Consider the following 14,802-nt stretch of genomic DNA (forward strand, 5'->3'; position numbering starts at 1 on the left):
TTTTAACATTTTCCAGCTTCACGCCTTGCTGTTACACCAGCGTTTTTAACCATAAGTATAAAATGAAGATACTGAAATAAACATCAACTGTAAAAAAGTAAATAACAAACCGTTGCCTTTTGGCGCCCTCTCGTGGCGACTTGCTATAAATACAAATTGATTAAAGAAATGTGCGTAGTGTTACGGTTTTTATGGCTCCTTAACAGGCTAAAGAGTTGACTATGATTATGAGAAATGCAGTTAATAGTCACATTTTTTTCCCAAATGATTAAAGTTTTGGAGTTTGGTGATCAGCACGACCTCCCTCTAGAATATCTGCAACATCTTTCTGCAAATACTGAAGGGTCTGAGCTTCCACATGAAGAAAAGTTAAACTAATGTTCTCTATGAGGTCTTCGCAGAACAGCTGGATTGATATTATACACAGCTGGGCTTTATTGACATCAAAAAGCAGCTGGAAAGAACTGGATTTTACTGAGGGGTAGCAGAGTAAAAGGGGCAAAACATCAGTATGTTGGTCTCTCTCATCAAAATACTTTGAAGTTTATATAACAAATGTAGAAAAGCTCGCAACTGGAGTGTTACCAGTCCCCATTTGTGAAATTTCTCTTGAAAAACAAAATAATAACTAAAGATAATAATACTAAATGTACATATATTTGAAGAAAAGGCTAAATAATAATAATAATAATAATAATAATAATAATAATAATAATAATAATAATAATAATAATAATAATAATAATAATAATAATAATAATGAATAACGTGACTTGCAACTGTGTTGTTTACGAATACATCTTACTCGGCTCACTTAAAACGACATTTCTAGTTCATCCACTTTGAATTTTGGATTTCCGACGGCAGCTGAAGGCATCACAGAGCTCGGTTTCTCCTCGTTATGTAGAACAGGTCAGTAATCACAGCGGGACAGGCATATGGTCAGAGAGTGGGAGAGGGGAGGGCAGAAAAAGCGCCAGAGAGTGAGAGGAAGCTGGAGAATCGGTCACTTTCAGAGAGACTCAAATATTTTTATTCACCCGCATTTGCTTCATTTTGACCACCGGACAGTTAACCACAAACTGCACAGATAGTTAAATCGCTGCTGCTGCTGCTGCTTCCGCCTGGGTTTTAAAGCCGGACGTCGGTGCGCTCGGCTGCGGTGAGGTGACAGGCTGGATGCCATGGACCCGCTGCTGCCCACAGACCCGGAGATGATGGAGCGAGAGGCGGACAAGGATGCGCGGAGGAAGATCCAGTTCTCTGTCCCGTCCTCCATCTCTCTGCAGCTGGATCCGCGACAGGTGGAGATGGTGAGGCCCCACAGCGTGATAATCCTGTGTTTTACACCTCCAGGGACGTTTAAATGTTTAAAGTTTTAATGTGTAGATTTGGAAAGATAGTGGACCAATGTAAAGTTTACCGCGATGTATTAAATTAAACGCAATATAAGCGCATCTTAGTCAATTACAATATCATTAAAAAGTTTCAATATTTCAGAAATTCAGTTCAAAAAGTTCACATTTTAAGCTATAGAAGTTGCACGTAAAACTGTACACATGCCAGTTTTTTTTTTCTTTTACTTTTTTTTATATTTGACATGTTTTCTCTACAAACCAAACCAAATAGCTGGAGAAAAACAAACCCTGGTCATTTGGCTCCTGTAGCTAACGTCAGATGTTGTAGAGAGGTTACAACAAATCAAAATGATCTCAAAGCTATCAGTCAGGTGAAACTGGTTCATTTAATTCAGATATGCTGGAGAAGGGATGCATCTAAATGTTGCAGGATAGCAGCTCTTGGGGAGTGGAGTTATTTCAAAGAAAACATTCAGTCCTGACTAAAATCGCCTAAAATCTTTTGCAAAAAATGTGTTATGGCTGGATGAAGCAAAATGTAAACTTTTGGGCCACATTTCCATAACATATGACTCCCAACCGTACATCCAAATCACTTAATCAAAGTAAAATTTAAGTTTTGGCTTTGCCGAGTCAAGAGTCCAGGACAATATCAGACAGAAAATCACCTGAAGACGAATGTGGACGATACATTTGGAGAACCTCTGCAAAATATAGTCAAGTCAAGATGATACACAAGTCAAAATGGCATTTTAATAAGGGTGTGTGATTGAGTCTGCAACATTTTAACTTAATAATAGTTAAAAAGTAACTCCGCGAGCAGTACTGCTACACAGCCGTTAGAAAAACCCGTTCCACAACCATCGTCTCCTAGCAACGGGGGAGTGACACTGACCCCCCTCCACGGCCACGTCAAACTGCGACACAACTAGTGAATAACACACAAAAACACACAAAACAGTATGAATTTACCTTCATGTACACCACTATAGACTATTCTAAGCCAAACTTTTTCCTTCCATTCAACTTTCTGTTGTTATGGTAGGAAAAAACACCTACTAGTTTCTTTAGCAATGACCTCAAAAGAACAAATGTGTATTTGTGACGTGGCGAGGTCAGATCAAGGTCATAATGGCGGACATTTAATGACAACTTCTGTTAGTCTCAGATACTTTGCTGCTTTTTTTGTTTTTGCAGACATATTCCTGGCGCATGAGACTTTTATAGAAGTTTGAGGTTAAAATGCTCTTACATAACAAGACTTCACCAAACTCCATTTCGCTCCACATTACCCTGTGGGCAGCAGCTCTAGGATTAAGCTGAGCTGTGCTGCCTTATAGTTTTTGGAGCCTTTAAAAGTAATGAGAGTTGTCTGCCCTTCAAAAGAGTGGCGGATGAGGAGGAAGTGAGGGATAAAGCAGCCATCTGTAAAGCCGAAAATGAGATTTGTCTGAGCATAGCAGAAGCACCATAAGCACATATGTGAAAGGGAAGAAGGTCACGTTTTTACTCATGTAAAGGGAGGAGGTGCACTGTGTGTGTGTTTGTTATGTAAAAGGAGCCTCGAGCCTGAGGCTGAATCTTTCTAAATCAAGTGCAGGTGAAACATGCAGACAATTGAGAAGCGAATTGTATATTTTTCTTTTGCCTCAAATAGTCCTAAGATTGCATTCTGCTGCCTGGAGCGAAACCCTTACTGGATGGAGACAGGTGCCATGTCAGAGATCCGAATAATTTTCCCCAAGTGAACGATGAGAAACTTTTCAAAAAAAACATCTGTTTGGAAAGCTTGTTCTTTTCTGGAATGCATAAATAAACTAATAAATCAATCATCACCAGCCACTCAAATACTTCTTGCACATCTGCTGTTTATAGCTCTCCTGTCCCCAGAGTGTCGGACTACTTTCTTTGCCCCTTCTAGAGCAGAAGCGTGTCATCGTTTGCTTCAGCACCCTCCAGTTACAGAGGCTCGCAAAAGAGGCTTCACTTAGTCCTCAGACTTTTTCACATGTTGCCACATTAAAACCAGAAAGAACAACGCCACTTCATTGGGATTTTAAATGATAGACACAAAGTAGTGCATAGCTGAAATGTAACAAAGTGTAGCTTTTACATGAACTCTATATGAGGTGAACTGCAAATAATAACCGGCAGAACTAACCTAATTAGAAAACAGAGTCGATCTGTGTGTTATTGTTCTGTAAAGGCTAACATCAGAAAACCAAAAAACACAGTTACCCTCTACAAAGATTGCTTAAAATTTGCCACAAGTCCTGAAGGAAGTACAGGGAACTTGTGAAGGAATGTGGTTTTTGCTCATAAAATACAAAAATAAAACTTTTTTTCTTTTTTCTTTTTTTTTTAGCAGAAACTAATCATCACCTTGATTTTTTTAAAGAACAGTTACACATGGAAGGTGGTGGCCGCATCATGCTGTGGGAAGCTGATCAGTGTTGAAATATGGATGCAGATAAATGTAAATCTGCATTTACATTTAATGTAAATGTGAAGCAGTTAGATATAAGTAGAGTTAAAACTAAAACCATGTAATGAATAGGAATGAACTCCTATTCATGGGTTAAAATGGTCTAATCCAAGGCTGTCAAACTCATTTTCAGCTTGGGCCAAATCAAAATCATGAATGCTTTTAAAGGGCCGGGTCTACAAACTGTTACAATATCAATAAATTATTAAAATTAAATAATGTTATATCTTTTCAGTCCCTCCAGGATTTTGTGATTGTTTTTAAAGGATTTTTGCAATTAAAATCAAATTTTGCAAATATTTTAGCTTATTTTTGATGGTAAATGTGACTTTTTATTACTCACTGTGTAGATCATGGATTATTATCTGACATCAGTTAATTTCTTCAGTACAAATAAGACAGGTTTTAACAATTTTTGAGAAAAATCCGCAATAAACTCCCAATTATGTATTAGCTCAAAAAAGTTCGGTAATTTGTTGATTTTGTGTGAATTTCCACATTAATTATCAAGAAACCGAAGGGACTGATTGATATAATTTGGCAGTAAACAGATAATATTATGTTATTTGATTGATTTCGCCCACAAACCTTGAGTTTGACACATGTGGTCTAATCAAAGTCCAGACCTACGTGTACTTGTGAACCTGAGTTGATGACATGAATGCTGTCCATCCAATCAAAAAGAACTATGAAGATTTCAGTTTCCAGACTGTGATTGCAGTATTGGAGTCTGAATATTACACATTTTTTTCACTATCAGTTCTTAATATAAAGTCCTATTAAAAAAAAAACATTACAAAATGTAAAAACAATTTGCATGAACACTTTTGTCAGGCACCATGTTGTTATTTGGATCCCTGATTGAAATATCTGAACCTGATCTTTGGTCCTGTTTACATTCTCACATGCATGTGGTTCAGATTTGGTTGTTTCTTTTCCCAGTTTTCCTTCCAAGAAAACCGTTTTGGCAGTTTTTCAGCTTCACATCATGATTAATTGCTTCTGTTTTTAGTTTTCTACATTTCTTTTTGCATTTTCTACTACATAAGTTGCTTGAACTTCTGGTTTTCCTAGTTCTATGTGTTGAAATGGCTCACTGCCTTGTCTTTCCCCCTGGGCTGAAAATTGCCACCACCTGCGTTTCATTAGTTTTGACTCCTGGGCCTCCGTTGTTCAGAGTTGGTTCATTTTCATCATGGTTCGTTAACTCTGCTGCTCTGCTAAGCCTTGTTGTGTTATCTTAAGCTTTGGGAGGTTCATTGATCCATCTAAGTCAGGAGTCAAACTCATTTTCCTTTTGGCCCAAATCAAGATCATGAATGTTCTTAAAGGGCCAGTTGTGCCAGAATGTATTGATAAAACCTGTTAAGCTGCTAAAACGTAAATAAATTCTTAAAATTAAATTACATCTTTTCTGCCCCTCCAGGATTACTTTTATTTTCTTTTTGGAAAATAAAAATTTCTTTGGTAGTAATTTGGAAATATCTGCACTTATGTATGATGGTAAATGTGACTTTTCATGACTCGCTGCGTTATTATGGATTTTAACTCATCATTAAGTTGTTTAGTGGAAGTAATAAATACTGCCACCTGCAGGTGGGAGTAAACTGTCACTTAGACCCAATGTTTTTCACCATTTTTGTGAAAAATCTGCAATAATCTCACAATTATGCATTAGCGTGAAAAAATACAGGAATTTGTTGATTTTTGCTTGAATTTTCTGACGCAGCCTAATTGATGCAATTTGGCAGTAAACCGATAAAAACTGTTTTGAATTGATTGATAAATATTTAAGCACGCTGTTATTCTAACGGTTCTATTTATGTGTCACTTTAGAGTCTAGAGGGCCACATAAAAAGCTGTGGCGGGCCATATTTGGCCCCCGGACCTTGAGTTTGACACGTCATCTAAGAGATTGAGACCTTCCTGCTACAGTGCACAAACTCCAACAGTTAGGAGCCAAAAACATTTCTGGATTGTTCTCCTGAAGCAAGTCCAGAGGTCATGGAGTACGGCCATGTTCAAGTGCATTCAAGTCACTCGACTGGATGAAGTCACATAGCAGTTCCAGGAATCTGGTCATTGTTTAACGTCTAGAAATTGAGCTCAGTAGTTTAAGCACCCCCGTGACCTTCTTATTTTCCAATATATCCCAGTTTTCTAGCACAACAGTTAACTATTACAATATTTAGAAAAAGAAAAAGCATTAAAAGTTGAGAAAGAATCAGCCAAGGATGGAGGCTACAGATTAAAAAAAGATTAGCTGAGTACTGAATTAAGGGCAAGGGCAGTTAAAGCCAAGAACTAAATTTCACCCCAGAGCTCCAGACACGAACCGACGGGAAGTTATTTAATTTACAGGAACGACAGAGTATTTGTTCGGTTATCAATTAATAAGCATGGCATTGTGCCTGCAGCAGAAATTGTACGAAATGTTGAACAGTTTTAGCCAGAAGTTCTGGAAGTGGGAATAATGCTTAGATTTTCATTTAAGCTGTTTCTTTGATAGTTAAAGCAGGTCATATGTTCAAGGAATTTTAAAGTTAAGTAAATAAATAAATGCAAAGACTGAATACTTACAGAGCTGATCCTTTTCCTTCATTAACACTTCTAGGAATTAAGTGAGAATTGTTAACCACAAACGGAGAAAACATGGCGAATCTTTCAGACTTCAGAGTGCAGAAAAAACCACAACCAGAGACATTATTCAACAAAATGCCTCACACATATTCAGAAAGTTATTTTACTTGTGCAACATTACAGGTTAAATACAAATTACATGCTTTTCTTCATCTGTTTCATCAGGTTGCAGGCTAACTGGACTAGACACAGTATTACTAAGAGTATAAAATGCAAGCATTATATGAACACAAGGGATTTGTGGCTCCACCCTCTGATCTTTACGACTAAAGGGATTAAGAATCTCTCTAAAACCCTCTCTAGGAACCAGTTCTGACCCCACTCTGCATTTATGGCTTATAAATGTTGCAATTTTAGACTCTTGAGGTTAAATGTTACTCTTAATCATTCACTAACTCTTACTTGTAACACAGAGTGTGGAAGTTTGATTTTTAGCTAACAGGAAAAGAAATAAAAACTGTACAAAGTTTGATTAATCGTGTACAAAAACATGTAATGAAATGTCTTTGGTCCAACTGTCTTTACTTCAACCAACAACAGAACAGTGATGGTGATGCGCAGCATGTCAAACCTCAAAGCAGATGGGCTAAAGCGTAGGAAGACCGCACGGGGAGCCGCCTCCTGTCAGATAACGACAAAAAACTGAGGCTATTTGTTCACTAATATGAGGAAAAAAAACAGGCTGCAAAAAACTTGACCGATTTTCAGCTGCAACATCCAGATCAATGGGTCAGAACTGGTGTAAACAACATGAAGTAGTTTTTCTCTTTAGCCCATTTAAAATTGCTTCTGACACTGACTGTGTTTCCATTAAAAATGTGCGTGAAACTTTAAAGTTGGAAAAAAAAAAAAAAACAATTATGCATTTGTGCTGTTTCCATTAAAAAAGAAATGCAATTGAAATCACGCATTAAGACATTAAAAAACATGCCGCGCCATGATCCTTCTGCCGCTTCCTGCCGTCTTCTTCGTCTGTTCACTGCGAAACCCTGGAGGAACTAAAAAGATGTTATTCAATTTTAAGAATTTATTTAGGTTTTAACATTCGATTGTTGATCACATGACTTGTGTGATGCGAAATAAGTGTTTACATCCCAGCTTAGCTAAATACTGTATTTTCGATTTGGCCATAAAAAACACCATAGCATCAAAACTTTCCATCAAAAATTAGAATTTTTTTCAAAATTGACATTTTTTCCATTAAGCAAATTTATTTTCAAAATGTGAAATTGCACAATTTTAAGGTTAATGAAAACGTTGTTATTGTCTCTATGGTTCAACAATTGTTGACCAAATCCTGGATACGTCAGCAATAGATCCCATAGTCCATGCCTTGGGATTTAAAACTATCGAATAGATTTTCTCAGTTTTCCCAATAAATATTTGTACATTTATTTTATTTCACTCAATCTTCCACTTCTTCACTTGGAAACAATCAGCTTCTTTACCCATTTACCTTTTTTTCTGCTGTGTGACTGTAAAGTCATCAGTCTTTTCACTGACTGTGCTGCCAGAAGATAACATTACACTATCAAGGTTTCCCCCGGAAAACTTGCTAAGCCTTGTGGTTTATTCATCCAGCAGAAAAGTTTTTGAGTTTAAACTTTTTTAAAGTTGACAGAAAATTTGAAAATATCACTTGATGTGTTATTAAACGATTGGAAGATTACTACCTGTAAAGCAACTATAAAGCCTTAAAAATGCAAACATTTTAAAAAGATTTAAATAAATAAGCAATACTAAGCCCGGTGGCCCGCCAGGCTTATAATACACTGGGGGACAACCTGAGTATTATAAGTCTTTTTATTTGTCTACTGTCAATTTCTAATTTAAAAAAAAAAGCAGAACTTTTGGTTTTCATCAGGCAGAAATATTGACAGAGTTGGGCAGTATTGGAAATGAAGAAACACATTCAGGTGTGGAAAGGAGAACACAGGAAAACCCCAGAAGGTCAGCAGGATCTGAACCATAACCTTGTTTCTGTGAGGTGATACTACATGGAAATCCAATGTGCTGAATTTCTAAAACCAAGGAAAAAATCCCACTTCCTGCTGTGTACATGTGTAAAAGAACATTTTACACAGCCTTAACCTCCCACTGGTGTTTTTGTATCTCAGATTTTCATAACAACAACATTCAGTATGAGTTTGACCTTTTGCCTCCACTTGCAACAAAGGTCTACATCTCAAAAGCTCTCAAACAGGCGCCTAAACAAGGTACTGATTTTCACTAAAATTTCTGTCTATTTTTTTCTGTGATGATTTTAAATCATATTCTCAAACATCAGCGGTATATTCGGTTGAAGAGATAAATATGTCAAATGGAGGGAAGCAGAGGCAGTAGGAGGAGCCGCCCACATGTATTTTGCCTACGCTGCTGTCCTTCCTTCTGCAGGCGCTCTAATAATAAAATAATACTCGTAGTAACACACTAGAACCTGAAAAGGTATAATTACGAAAATAAATATTGCCTGAAAATCAGAAATAGCAAATTTGCAAATAAAAGCCACTCATTTAAACGTTTCCAAAATGTACAAACATGTCATAGTAATAAAAGTAATGTTTTAAATGTGAAAATATTTAAAATTGAAAGCATTTCATGGACGTTGTAGCAATGCACTGAATCACTAAAGAGGGGGAAACTTTACCTAGTTTATAGAGTTTGGGGAGCCTCTGCTAGGATTTATTTTTGGACAATTTGCTAAGAAGGAGCTGGATCTTTGTTCTGCACTTCATAAGTTGCATAACTTTTGTAGCCGGTGACTCACGCTGCTTTGTAAATAACAAATAGCTCTTATGCATCTCATAGCAAGAAACAAAAGGACAATAAAGGTACAAATCAAAATTCCACCATTGATAAAAAACATACAATGAAGCAAAACTTGTGTAGTGTTGGAAACAACGCTATTTATGCACAAGATATTTAAATTTTTCTCATCGTCTAACATTAAATCAGACAGAATGTCTCCTGTTTTACATCTGGATTACCCAAATTAGTTCAATTTGTTATATGCCAGACTAAAGAATACATTTTTAGGTATTCTTTTAATATATTTTAAAGATTGGTGTGTATTAAAATATTCAGGAGACTCCAGTAGGTTTAATTAAACATTTTAGTTAAAAAAAAAATCACATCTGTAGATGAGTTTTAAGGTTTTACCCTTTCTAGTGTGACATCATGGAAAAAAATCCAGAAAAGCAAGGCAAAAATCAGAAAGACATCTGTGAACCTCGACATGTCTGATCAATCCTTGGGTAGAAATGCATAAAGATCACAAAGTCATTCGTTCAAACAATTATATATGCATCACGGATGACATGAGAGGCCATGGCAGCATTTAGGAAAGAAACAAGTTCAATGTTTTGGTGTGAAATGAGATCCCCAACTCCAGAACAAAAGCAAAAAGTCCTGGTTGCAAACTCATAAAAAATGGAAATGCACTCAGCCCTACACACTGCAGTTTGATACAAGCAAATAAAGACAGAAAATTCTCTTTTTGTCTTTGCAAAGATTCGACGCCGGAGGCCAACACCTGCCACTCTCTTCAAACTGACAGACCCGCCATCACCAGAGGAAGACAGCAGCTCGCGTCAGGTATCACCGAGGAGTTACAAGTCAAACCAGAGAACTTTTATATCAAACTTTAATCTGCTTTCATGATGAAGAGTTGCAGACTTTATTTCTTTTCTTTATTTTTTTGCTAGTCTGTTTCATTGCAGTATGTGGAAATTAGGTGTTTTATAAAGAAAGTAGGTAAACGAGAGACAATTTTCTCTAAACTTAACCTCCTACTCTCAAGCTGTAAAGGCGCAAACAATTTTTTTTACGAATGAACATTTTATGGAAATTAAAGTTAAAAAGTTAGCATTGGAATATTTGCAATTTATATTTAAATGAATTTTTATATTAAAAATAGCAAAGGTTTTTCCATGTAACAAATACAATCTAATGTTATTTATGCTGTTGATGTTAAAATATGTTTCTATTATTTCCATATGTATGCAGGGCCTTGTAAAATTATTCACACCCCTTGAACTTTCTCAGATTTTGTCGCACAAAAACACGATATTTTATTTAACAGATCAACACAAAGTGAAGTGGATGGAAATAATGTTCAAAATATCTTGCATATGAAGATCTAAAAGTGTGACATTTGCATTCAGCCTCTTTACTCTGACACGCTTTGATAAAATATGGTGCAAGCCTTTAACTTCAGAAAGGAGAAATAGAAAACGTTGAAAAAGATGCTCTCTTTAAATTAAACTAAGGCTAATTTTATTTTATTTTTTTGGCGTCTGAGGTGGAAAAAGGCTTAGATCACGACATTTGTAAGAGCTGTAATTAGTTATAATTAAAAAATTGTGACAATAATTTCAAATGAATTCGCAGAAAAGACTAACTGGTAGAAACCTCCAGACGCAGCTGTCATTTCAGTGAAAAATATAATATTTAAAGTGTTTACTAACAGAGGCTGAATGCAGGCCACACTTTTCAGATAATAATTTGTTGGGAAAAAAGCTGAAAATCATTCATCCTGCAGTACTTTGTGTTGGTTCTACCTCATAAAATCCCAACTAAATACAAGTGAAGTTTGTGGTTACAATGTGAAAAAGTTAGAGAGATTTGCAAACTTTTGTAAGAGTTCATCTCTGAAAAAGCAGACCAGCTCTGCTATAAGATAAGTTGACTAACTCATTTTCCTCATTTTAATTTCTGTTTACCTACAAATTTAAAATATAAAATGATAAGTAAGTAAAATTGTTAAAAACAACAAAGTTTGAGTTGCTTTTTCTGCCAGACACATCCTGATAAAACTCCAAAAATATTCTTTCTTTCTGTTGATTTCCGAAAGTAACAACCTTTCTGTGTCATCTTTTCTTCTACTTTTTATTCCAGCCATCAGTTACAAATAAAACACATCTCTGTTTTCATTTTCATTTTTTGCATGTAATACAAAAACAAGATAATGTTGAGCTGTTTTATAGTCTTCTCCCCAGATGTTAAGTGAAACAGTGATTCTCATTCATTGCTTCCACAGTGGGTTCTGGGTGAAAATGGATCCACGAAAGCCAAACTGGTTCACATGGCAACCTACCAGCCACCCTCACTTAACGGTAAATGCCTTTTTTTTTAAATGTATTAAATTATCTTGCAAATGTCTCCTCGTTCTTTTATCATATGCCACAAACATGAATGAAGAATCCAATGCTGAGTTGGAGCATGTCTGTCAAAATCCAGACATTTGTATCCACAAACAGTCTGATTTGTTGGTTTCTGTGTCGCCAGTGAGTGTGGATCAGTGTGCCATGCCAGATTAGGAGCAAAAACAGCTGTGGGTCCGTTCTGGATCATCCTGGATTAGGGGCTGCAGCTGCAACATGCTCTCTTTCACATATTCAGACATGCTGCTGTTAATGCTAGCAAAAATATTTCTGTGTTTGTTAGTGGGGGAGCAAGTTGAAGTTTACGGTCTCTATAGCCTGCTGTTCTGTTGCTGGATGTTAATAATTTTGGCCAGAGATGATAAAGAATTGGGTCGTAATTTTAAATATGGCGGTACCATTTTTGTAAGGTTTTTTGCTTCTTTGATCATAGAAATGAAAATAATTTCCCCCATAAAACAAAGAAATTGGTCAAAAACTTTTAAATGGACTGTGCAAATCTTGAGGATATTAAGAAATCTTGCTCACCCGACATGAGCAGAAATACTGACAGGAATGTTGCCAGATGCAGCACTTGTACAACAGAATAGATAAATGAAAAAAATAACACCTATGAGACTGAATTTCCACTTTTTGCTTCCACAAAGTAGAATTAGCGCTGCGGTACAGCAAGCTGTCACAGGAAGCTAGAAAGATTCAGATTCAGCTTTATTCATATCCCAAATGGACAATTGATGTTGCAGCAAGTATAAAAACAAAAAGACAAACTATCAAAGATTAAAAAATAAAAACAATAAAAATAAAAAGCATTACAAGGAGATATTGCTGTAGGAACAAAAAGAAGCTTAAAGGTAGATGTTGGCTCAAAAGTCTTCAAATTCTTTGAGATGTTTTTATTTCTTTTCTCTTGCTGTTTGGCAGCCATTTTAGCAGACAACTGATGAGCATGTCTGGAGGACCAGAGTAAAAAAGAAATGCAGAAATAAATAAACATTTGGAAAAGGTCAACAAATGCACTAAAACACTGAAACAAGTTAAGAATTTATTCATATATTAGTAGGACAGTTTTTCCAACCGGGCTGCTGGCCCAGGTTTTATCCCTCAGGTTTATTTCATGATCTAAGCTCTGTTGTTTTGGAAAGTACAGCTGGAGGACCAAATGAAATGACTAGCTTACCTCATGACACTGCAAATGAAAATAAATCGTTTTATAAGATGTTAACGCTGTCAGTGATGGGTGATCACTGCTGATATGGGTACCTTAATGAAGACAAGGTATTCTAAGGTAAGTTCCTCCAGCAACCCATGCAGAAATTTAAATAATTATTTTATATTTAATATGTAGGGGAGTATCGCTAAGGTCACTCCCAGCTCCCTCTGGAAAGGTCAAACTCCCTTGTTTCTGACCTGGTCAGATGAATCATGGTCTGGATTACGTCATGAAGGCAGATGGTTTGTTTGTGACAGAAAATAGCAACACTGCAGAACAAAGACAAGTGACTTTTTAGCATTAGTTCCCCGACCATGTTAGCTAAAAATGAACTTTTGAGAACAAGATAATTGTAGATAAGGATGTAAGCATGTTTAGAGGTCAGTGTGTTGATTCAGTCCCTAAACAATGTGACCTGAGTCTTATTGAGCAATCAGACATGGTAAATTCACCATCTTTCTTCTTCCTCTTTTGTAAGTTAAACGCTTTTAGCCCAAACTTCACAGACATTAACCCTTCCATCTGTTTGAGTTTCTGTTTTACTGATTTGTGTTTTCAGCTGTCCAGATGTTGGCGGCGGCCCACCTGAAGTCTCTGGACAGAGAAGCGCCCTCTTCTGGAGAGGAAGAGGAGCAACACGATGATGAGGAAAAACAGCAGGCGGCATCAACCACAAGTGGGTGGTGCACAATTTCCCCTCTAATACTGAAGCTTTTTCTGAATAGGAAGTGATTTTCCATTTAAAACTTCTTTCGCAGCAGACTTAAGAGAAAAAAGCGAACCTTCAACGGATCTTTGTGAGATGCTGGGAAGTTCAGCCGCAAGAGCCGAGACCACAGAGCTGGAGGAAGGAAAGGGGGAATGACAAAAAGAAGACAAACTGGCCAAGAGAGCTTGTAGAGAACGCGCCTGTGCAGCACATGCGTGGACATTTTTTGCGTGTACATATGTGCTTTTTAGGTCTGCAGGTGTGTGCATGCATGCAACAATAAAGCTGGAAGTGGAAAAAGAAAGAGCAGAGGAAACATACAATCATCTGGGAAGAATATAAATGAGCAGATATAGGTTAAAGTTTAACCTGAGACAGCCGAGAAAGCTGGAGAAATATTCCATGTCAGCATCAAAACAGGAGTAAGATTTTTAGCTGTAGTTTAGTTTATTGGCTACAAATTGTAAATTAAGATGTTAGACCACATACACCAAAGTGCCACATAAATACATTTAACATTATCAACTACAATAATGGCCACATATACATGTTTGGTCGTAGATCATCAGGATTTCACTCTGGAGATGCAAACTTTGTTGAATATTTGCACACAAGGTCGATGGAGGAAAGAGGATGAGTAACAGATGATCGCATCTGCACAGCTGCCATCTTAATAATTATGGGGACTAATCCAACTAATCGTGATAATGTGGCCATGTTGATCTGCTGGAACATTATGAACAGGCTTTTGTGAGATGGTCACTGTAGCAAATGTGATCGAGTTGAGAAAGCACTTTTAACTGACATCGGTAATCTTACACGGTGAAATAAATTACCTGGTCATTTATTAATCTTTATATATTATATTAACCTGTGTATATAACTAATGCATTCATTCTTAATAAATCTATTCAAACAGGTTGTTGCTTTAAGTGGGATTGAACAATCTGCCTGTAAAAATTATGCAATAAAATATTTTCCTTTGTGTATCAAATGGGTTAGGTGGTCCAGAATGTTGTGTCACTTTTAAGAATGTCACATATTTATTTTAAGAGAATAAAATGGGTTGTATATTTAGTCTGGTATGATTAACTTTTGAATATCTAAAACGCATGTGTCAAACTCGAGGCCCGCGGGCCAAATGTGGCCCGCTGCAGCTTTTTATGTGGCTCTCTAAACTCCAAATGACATGAATAAGTTGACATGAATGACATGAATAAGTTTTTCAATAAATATGC

The 14,802-nt window shown here is 36.6% G+C and overlaps 1 protein-coding gene across 2 annotated transcripts; it reads left to right on the top strand.

The window, feature by feature from the left end:
• The first annotated feature begins 889 nt into the window (after nucleotides 1–889).
• Nucleotides 890–14,641, top strand: LOC103481423 (protein phosphatase 1 regulatory subunit 1B-like). Of its 2 annotated transcripts, none has more exons than XM_017310631.1 (5): nucleotides 890–1,313; nucleotides 9,994–10,077; nucleotides 11,522–11,597; nucleotides 13,415–13,531; nucleotides 13,617–14,641. In XM_017310631.1, the coding sequence occupies exons 1-5, from the start codon at nucleotides 1,185–1,187 to the stop codon at nucleotides 13,718–13,720; spliced, it is 510 nt and encodes a 169-aa protein (XP_017166120.1). In that variant the 5' UTR covers nucleotides 890–1,184; the 3' UTR covers nucleotides 13,721–14,641. The 2 variants fall into 2 exon arrangements, with proteins under 2 accessions (XP_017166120.1, XP_008435051.1); XM_008436829.2 differs by having other exon boundaries at nucleotides 891–1,313; nucleotides 13,614–14,641.
• The last annotated feature ends 161 nt before the right edge of the window (nucleotides 14,642–14,802 follow it).

Source organism: Poecilia reticulata, linkage group LG19 (assembly GCF_000633615.1).
Source record: "Poecilia reticulata strain Guanapo linkage group LG19, Guppy_female_1.0+MT, whole genome shotgun sequence".
Taxonomy (NCBI): Eukaryota; Metazoa; Chordata; class Actinopteri; order Cyprinodontiformes; family Poeciliidae; genus Poecilia; species Poecilia reticulata.

Coding starts and splice junctions, on each gene's coding strand:
- LOC103481423 (XM_008436829.2), top strand. CDS start 1,185: ATGGACCCGCTGCTGCCCACAGACCCGGAGATGATGGAGCGAGAGGCG. Junction 1,314..9,993: donor ATCCGCGACAGGTGGAGATG/GTGAGGCCCCAC, acceptor GTCTTTGCAAAG/ATTCGACGCCGGAGGCCAAC. Junction 11,598..13,414: donor CCAGCCACCCTCACTTAACG/GTAAATGCCTTT, acceptor TTGTGTTTTCAG/CTGTCCAGATGTTGGCGGCG.